Source organism: Gigantopelta aegis, chromosome 4, assembly GCF_016097555.1.
Source record: "Gigantopelta aegis isolate Gae_Host chromosome 4, Gae_host_genome, whole genome shotgun sequence".
Taxonomy (NCBI): Eukaryota; Metazoa; Mollusca; class Gastropoda; order Neomphalida; family Peltospiridae; genus Gigantopelta; species Gigantopelta aegis.
Window position 1 is genome coordinate 42,111,738 of NC_054702.1, and position 8,860 is coordinate 42,120,597.

The 8,860-nt window shown below is 37.8% G+C and overlaps 1 protein-coding gene across 1 annotated transcript; it reads left to right on the top strand.

The window, feature by feature from the left end:
* Window positions 1-6,430: 6,430 nt before the first annotated feature.
* LOC121369842 (putative nuclease HARBI1) lies at window positions 6,431-7,375 on the top strand. Its single transcript, XM_041494917.1, has one exon. The coding sequence runs from the start codon at window positions 6,431-6,433 to the stop codon at window positions 7,373-7,375; it is 945 nt and encodes a 314-aa protein (XP_041350851.1).
* The last annotated feature ends 1,485 nt before the right edge of the window (window positions 7,376-8,860 follow it).

Here is an 8,860-nt window from a genome sequence, read left to right on the forward strand (position 1 = left end):
CATAGGATTGTAAACGAATTTCTACGCAGTTGTATATGGATTACAACTAATTTGCTGGTGGAATGATGGAAATAAATGGTAAAACGTTCTCAGGTTAGTACATTTTGCTTAAATATCTCCATCATTTTTGCTCGAATTGGAGGTTTTGCTCCGCCCCGTTCCCTGTCTCGTACGCTTGTGCACGTATGCCTACCGTTTCTGTTACAAACGTTATAAAAACAATTGCCAATACCCTTAACTCCTCTTGTGTGCTAAAATTTCATTATCTTAAAAATAACATAAATAAATAACCGTAATAATAATAAAAATCATTCTTTTAAAATATCCATTTTTAAGTTCCCCAGATGCCAGGAAAGCTCAGAGATTTCACATTTTCTGGGGAGCATGCCTGTTTCGACGACTTCCAACATATTCATCATATTTTCCCGTTATTTTGTTCACGATGAACCAACCCAAAAAACAACAACAGACCATGCTCCTTTTTACTCAAACCGGAAAACTGGTATTCTTTATTTAATTTTCTGTTTTCTGGATTCGGAAACGGAAATCGGAAACGAAATCATAATTTAACGAAAGTCTTCAATCCAATGCCCCTGAACACCCCCCCCCCCCCCCCCCCCGACCCCCCAATACAAAGCTCGTGCGCATCACGCCTTCAGGCAACTTCATATCCAAAAGTCTCCAGCAAAAAACTAGTCGAACCCTCCCACTCGAAATGCTGGCTACGTACGTGAAAAGAAAAGGATTTTAGCATTCATAATAGAATTTCACGTTAGATTTACTTACTTGACGCATTAAAGGCGATAAACAATAAATGTACATACGATTTGTCAATGTTCATGCTTTATATGCTATTTTGTTTCTCATTTTTTCAGAATGTCATAAAATAAATTGGGATTTCATGGACAAAAGGCCAGAAGACGATCTAATGCAATTTTGTGAGTTAATTTTACACCTTTTATACATGTTTATGTGGGCAGTTTAAAACTATAATTCCTCGGTTTGTTTTTAGATATTTCCAACGTACATCAATGATAACACAAAACCCCCACAAAAACCCCCCACGAGTAATATCTTTTCAAGACTGTTTAATTTTCCATTGTGTTTAACATTTTCCATCTATGTCCGACATTATAATAATTATTATGTATTATAAGAAGATAAAAAATTACAAACAATTTTCAAGAAGTAATTTTAACATAGACTGTTAAGATTGGTAATTAATTTATAAAGTGGGATTACTTTAAACAAATTATTGGAACACTGGTGTGTATGTTTATTTATATAAAACACCCTTAGACGATCACTTCTTGTATATTGCCTTATGAACTGTTATTCTCTCTCTCGTAGTTAATTGCTCGTCTGACTAATATACAAATATGCACAGTTACTACATGCATATATTACATTTCAGACTTACAATCCATGTTTTCTCGTACTCTTAAATTTAAAACCATTTTAGGTGTAAACATGTTATATATCCAATTGTTATGCTGCATGTACCACATGGTGCATTGCATTTAGTAACGTTTGGCATATTGCAGATACTTTTAATATTTGAAAAACGTCAGTGAACGTTTTAGATATTTTCGTTGTCTTTTACTTTTATTTAAATAATGCATGTCAAAATTCTGTTTCATTCGACGACTCTTTAATTTCAATTCTTCGTATTTATTTTTGATTTTTTAGAACGTGTTATCATTGTGAGGATTAAATGTACATGTATATACAAATGGAATCTTTTGAGAAGGTTCAGCGACTTTTTATGTTCGGGGTGTAAAAGGTCCCTAGGCTATTGCCATACTGAATTATTTCATTTGGATAACTTTATACATTCATAAACTATGATAATTCTTTAAGCCTAGGAGGGAGACGTACAGCTCAGTGGTAAAGCCCTCGCTTGTTGCGCGGTCGGTGTGGTATCGATCCCCGTCGGTGGGCTCATTGGGCTATTTCTCGTTCCATCCAGTGCACCACGACTGGTATATTAAAGGCCATGGTATGTGCTATCCTGTCTATGGGATGATGTATTTTAAAGATCCCTTGCTGCTAATCGAAAAGAGTAGCCCATGAAGTGGCGACAGCGGGTTTCCTTTCTCAATATATTTTATATGCATCATCCCACAGACAGGATAGTACATACCACGGCCTTTGTGACACCAGTTGTGGAGCACTGGCTGGAACGAGAAATAGCCTAATGGGGCTACCGACGGGGACATATATAGAAGTCGCTTGCTAAAACACGTTTCATATAATTAGGCCTATATCTATGAACGGTTGTACACCGAGGTCAGGAAACACCCGAATATGACGTCACATTGTGGGAATCCTTACCCGCTTCAGGCAAAATCGATCCTAGAACGATTTGTGCGGAAAGGTGTAAATGTGCGGAGGCGGACAGGTTTGTTCGCACCAACTGATTTCAATGCTATCGAATTTGGCGGACGATGGTAACGTGTGCGGAAGCGGGAGCGGATGAAAAAACGGATAAATGTGTTCGCGGTTTAAGACGGCAAGGACACCAAAAAGGAATGGAGTTGTTTTGGCCGTTTCGTTAGATTGATTACAATTTCAGTGCATTTTAATTTGAACAGCAGAATGCAGCAAATGGCATCTAGAATTCAAAACCTTTCTGGGGAAACATGCCCCCGGACCCCACCAGCACTTCCTCGCTTTGCTCGGGTCGACATTCGCCTCCCCAATATTAATTTGCTTCCGACGCCTCTGATTACCGTTATGAGGTACAGATAACGCAATTCCAACCCTCGGGACAAACTGATTTGATTTCATTTTTTTGGTAAAAATATAATTTAACAAATAAATGAATGAATGTTTAACGACATCCCAGCACGAAAAATACATCGGCTATTGGGAGTCAAACTATGATAAATGCAACAATAATGTGATGAGAAACATCAATATAAAAAATCAAAAATTAAATAAAAACACAGTGTAAAGAACTGTGCAAAAATACAAATATCACAGATAGATAATATTAAAATTTAGAATAAAAGTCAGTATCACGTAGAAACTGTAAGATAGGTTCGGGATGGAATCGAAAGCATTCCATCACATTTCGTTGTCCAAATAATTATATCTTTTCGAGTTTCTTTGAGATGCTTACACTCCACCAAAATGTGGCGCACCGTCAGAAGACACTGATAGCGCTCACACTGAGGTGGAGGATTTCTCTTCCAGATAAATGAATGGGTCAAGTAAGTATGACCGATGCGAGCACAACACAAGACTATTTCATCCTTCCTGCACTGCCTTTAGGATGACTGCCACTCTCCCAAGACTGGCTTGATAGCATGAAGCTTGTTCGCAACCGCACCGTCCCAATCATGCTGCCAAGTCGAAAAGATAAATTGGATGATACTATGTTTAAAATCGGTATAAGGTACACCAACCCTGGCATGAGGTAATTCCAAAGCAGACTTGGCAGTTGAATCTGCCTTTTCATTACCCTTGATGTCGACATGGCTTGGCACCCAACAAAATACAATATCTTTATTGGCAATGGATAAAAAGACACACTTTTGTATCATCATCCCAATTAAGGGATGGTCCAGCTTCATATTGCGTAAAGCTTGAAGACACGAAAGTGAGTCGGTAAAAATAATAAATTTGGATACAATCGAATCCTTGATTTCTTCTAAGGCTTTAATGACTGCCAAAACTTCAGCACTAAAGATCGATGCCGAGTCAGACAGTCTCATGGAAAGTATTGTGTCTGATAGAAAAACTGTAGCACAAACCACAGAATCCTCACCCTGTGATCCGTCTGTATACACAGGAATGTAATCACGGTACCTGTCTTGAATTTCCATGAAAAATTGTTTGTACACAACAGCATCTGTACGCTCTTTCTTCAGATGCGCAAGATCAAACACAAGTTTAGATTGTGTAATAAACTAAGGTGGTAAAACCAAATATGAAGGCGTTTCCAAAGTGTCAGTTAATTCAATGTTGGAAAGCGACAAAAAACGCTGAATGCGAAGACTAAATGTATGGATAGCATTTGGCCTTACATCAAACAACTTCGTATATTTGTTATCAAACACCGCTTGACGTGTTGGGTGTTTCGGTAATGATTTAATCTTAGTAGTATATTGTAGAGAAAGCTTTGCACGTCTAGCACCCAAACAAGGTTCATGTACATCAACATACCTTGAGGCACACCCATCTCTTGTGGGTGAATATCAGACAAAGTCGACCCCACCCGAATTTATTTTTTAAAAATTGAGAAATAAAAACTGGAAGTCGACCTCTTAGGCCCATGCCATGGAGGTTGTTTAAAATCCCATACTTCCACGTGGTATCGTAAGCCTTCTCCAAATGAAAGAAGACTGAAACCAAGTGCTGATTATGGATGAAAGCTTCCCTACAAAATCTAACAAGATGATCAACCATGTTAGATCTGATCCCACATTGCACGTTAGTATGCAATTTGTGAGATTCAAGATACCAGACAAGTCTACGATTGATCATTCTTTCCATGGTTTTACAAATGCAACTCGTCAAAGCGATAGGGCTTGGGAATAGGAATAATAATTGCTTTCCTCCAATCAGAAGGAAAGCCACCAGAAAGCCAGATGTTATTTAAAATATTCAAAAGAACCATCACAGATGATTCGGTAAATGTTTCAATAAATGATAATTAATTTCATCCGGTCCTACTGAAGTATCATGGGCTCTACGAAAAGCATTCTGCAATTCCTCCATAGAGAAATGCCTGTTGTATACTTCAGCATTTTCGGACGAAAAATGCATGGACTGCTTTTCACCTGTATTTCTGACAGATGTAAAACCATCTATACTGAAAGAAGAAGATGAGTTATGAGCAAACCTGTCTGCCAATGCATTAGCAATGTCACAATGAGACGTAACATCCGTATCATTGACAGACAAATGATGAACTGTATTACTGGATTCTTTACCTTTGATTTTACGGATCCTATTCCAGACAGATTTTACTGATGTTTGTGTATTCAACTTGGAGACACAATTTCTCCAAGATGATTTCTTATTCTGTCTGATCTCTCTGTGAACCTTAGCCTTAGCAATACAATAAGCATCCAGGTTATCCACAGTAGGTTCACGTTTGAACCTCTCAAGGAACCTATTTCGCTCTTTAATTGCATCCTTGCATGTATCAGTAAACCACGGTTTATTGAAACGCTTGCACAGATGCTGAAACGTATCCCAATTTGCTTTCGCCAACTTCCACCTTTGAACCCTTTCAAGCGATGGAGGTCCATCATTCTCCAAAATAATGGGAAAGTGGTCACTACCACAAGGGTCTGAACCAACTTTTACAGGAGAAGTCAAGAAAACGCGAAAGACTATAAAGGGTTAAGTCTATAGAAGTGAAAGGACCATTTGCAGAATGAAAATATGTATTACTTTTATCATTAAATAAAAGTAAGTCATTTTGCGAATTAAGTCTTACAGTGGTTTACCTCTAATATTTACATCCTCATATCGCCACAAAGTGTGGTGACCATTAAAATTTCCCATAATAATAAAGCGAGTAGGGAGCTGGTTAAGAAGATCTTGAAGATCCTTTGGTTTAAAATTAAAATGATTACGAGGAGGTAAATAAACTGAACATAGAGTATTAGTTTTAGGAGTCGTGACTTTTACAGCCACAGCTTGTAAATTAGTATTTAATGTCACTATACTCTGAGGAATGTTTTCATTAACAAGAATGGAAACACCCCAGATGCTCTATTTTCAGTTTCATGAAACTTATGATAGAGGTTAAATCTCATGGTAATATGATCAGTGTCCTTCAAGAACGTTTCTTGAAGACACACTGCAAGAGGATTGTGTTTTTTTAATTAAAAGACTTAATTCATCAAAATTGATTGAGTTAGTCATTTGGGGGAAGTATGGGTATAATCTTTTTCTTTGTCGATTTTCTAGATTGGGAATGATCTTGTGATGAAATATTCATCTGGACATCCAGATCAGCTAAAGATTCATAAGGATTGTCTAAGTGAATCCGTTGCTTTTCATACTTCTTCAGTCGACCTGAAAAACAATCCTTATTTGGAGGCCCATATTTATAAAGGCGTTTTAACGGTAAAACACGTTTTAAAAAGATAAAACAATGTTTTAAGAAAAATTCATATTTACAAACCTGTTTTAACTTTAAAACGGTGATACAAAAACACGTTTTTACATCCATATTTACAAAAGCGTTTTAAAGTTAAAACATATTTTAACACACCCTAAAAACCTGTTTTAGTTAAAACAACGAAAGAGCATGTCTAACTTGACCACGTGTCAGGACTCCGTCACTACAACATTTTGGGACATCAAACATGGATGTGTTGCGACAACTGCAACATCTTCAACGAGTTCAAGACATCAACTACGACCGTGCAATGCGACGTGAGCATTTTCAGAGACAGAGCCGATCCCTATGACAGTTTGTCTGAAGAATGTTTTAGAATGCGATTTCGCCTTACAAAAAAATACAGTTCGGAATGTAACTGACATGGTGAGGCAAGATATAGAACAGCCAACACGTCAAAATCATGCTGTCTCATCTGAACTGCAAGTCCTAATAGCATTGCGATTTTATGCAACAGGTGGATTTCAACTCACTATGGCCGACGTTCATGGACTTTCTCAGACGACTGTATGTAATGTCCTCAAACGAGTGACCATTGCCATTGCTAGATTGAGACCACACTATATAGCATTCCCCAATAACGTGGAACTGGACAGTGTTAAACCAAGGTTTTTAAATATTGCTGGTTTTCCAAACTGTGTAGGAGCTATCGATTGCAGTCATATTCGTATAATTGGACAAGGTGATAACGGACAACGATTTATCAACAGAAAAGGCTGGTCTTCTATCAATGTCCAAGCAGTAAGTGACACTAACCATACATTTGTGAACATAGTGGCACACTGGCATGGGTCAGTTCATGACAGTAGAATATTTGACAACAGTTTACTAAAGCAGAAGTTTGAAGATGGAGATATAGATGGATTATTGATTGGTGATTCGGGATATCCCCGTTTGCCCTACCTAATGACACCTCTGCTCAATCCAAGAGATGCTGCCAACAATAGATACAACCGAGCTCTATGTTCAACAAGAAACTTAGTGGAATGCATGTTTGGGATTTGGAAACGCAGGTTTCCTTGTCTAACATACACTCTCCGCTTCAAGGACATACGTATATCTCTAGCAGTGATCATAGCCACAGCGGTGTTGCATAACATTGCTGTCGCTGAAAGGGAACCTAATTTTAATGATGACCTTGATGATCCACCGCCTCCACTTAGGATCAATGGGGTACAATATGGTCGTGGCAATGCTGTCAGAAGGGCTATGATTCAGCAATATTTTTCTTAACATTTAAAATTGTAATAAATAAAAGATTTGAACCAGTAAAGCATCATGTATATTTTTATAAATTTCTGAATAGAAGCATCAAAGGGTATTGTACATATGAATGAGTTCTTGATGTGTTCACAGAGTCACTGGGCGGTTGGTCTTTAACTATGATTAGAAGTGACGGAACTTGAAGTTGAACACTTTTTCTTCCAGTACTGCTTCTTACGTTCAAGTATTTCCTTCTTCAATCTTAAATTTTCCATTTTCGCCTCATGTTCTTTTTTTGCAAATTCCAGTATTTTCATCTCTAGTGTGTGTTTTTCTTGCTTCTGTTTAATTGATTCTTGTTTACTTTCAACCTGTTAAAATAAAAATCCAATGATAGTAGAGGATTAAGAATTTTTTGTATTAGTTAAATCATGTTTTAACCTACAAAACTAATTTTGTTTTGTTTAAGAAAGAAAGAAAGAAATGTTTTATTTAACGACGCACTCAACACATTTTATTTACGGTTATATGGCGTCAGACATATGGTTACGGACCACACAGATTTTGAGAGGAAACTCGCTGTCGCCACTATATGGGCTACTCTTCCGATTAGCAGCAAGGGATCTTTTATTTGCGCTTCCCACAGCCAGGATAGCACAAACCATGGCCTTTGTTGAACCAGTTATGGATCACTGGTCGGTGCAAGTGGTTTACACCTACCCATTGAGCCTTGCGGAGCACTCACTCAGGGTTTGGAGTCGGTATCAGGATTAAAAATCCCATGCCTCGACTGGGATCCGAACCCAGTACCTACCAGCCTGTGTTTTGTTTAATGACACCACTATAGCGCGTTGTCATTTGGAGATAGTCTTCCATTTATAGCATCTGAGGGCTGATCATCTGTTTCCATAGGAGTATTGAGGATTTCAAACTCGGATACATCTCCATCAATAAGCAACGTAGATTGACTGGTATCTGCTACTGGTATGGCATCATCGTCAAAGAAATTACTTAGCGATACCAGATCATCGTGTATGGTTTCGCAAATATCCTTGGAAATGTCTTGTGGAGATGATGGCTTTTCTCCACCACCTGTTTTGTTTATGTCACGTTTATGTTTAGCATGTTCTTTTTTGGCCTGACATTTGGCACGGCGCCACCAGTCTCGTAGCTGCACTATTGTTTTTCTTGTGTGTTCCGGGTATTGTTCATGATAATCTTTAAGTATATCTTCCCATGCCGCCTTCCTTTTCTTATTGAAATTAATGTCATTCCGTTTGTCTTCAATTATGCGAGCTCTCTGATTTATAGATTGCACTAAGAATGCCTTTTCTCCATTCGAAAAATTTTTGTTCTCTTTTTATCCGACATGACATTAATTATAGAATGTTCAAACCAGTCTATCTCAATAATGTAATAGCTTTGTGATTGTTAGGTGATTTTACAATGATGAACTGAGTAGTGTCTTAACCTATATATATACGTTCTGTGCGTGCATTCCATTTCACTGAAATC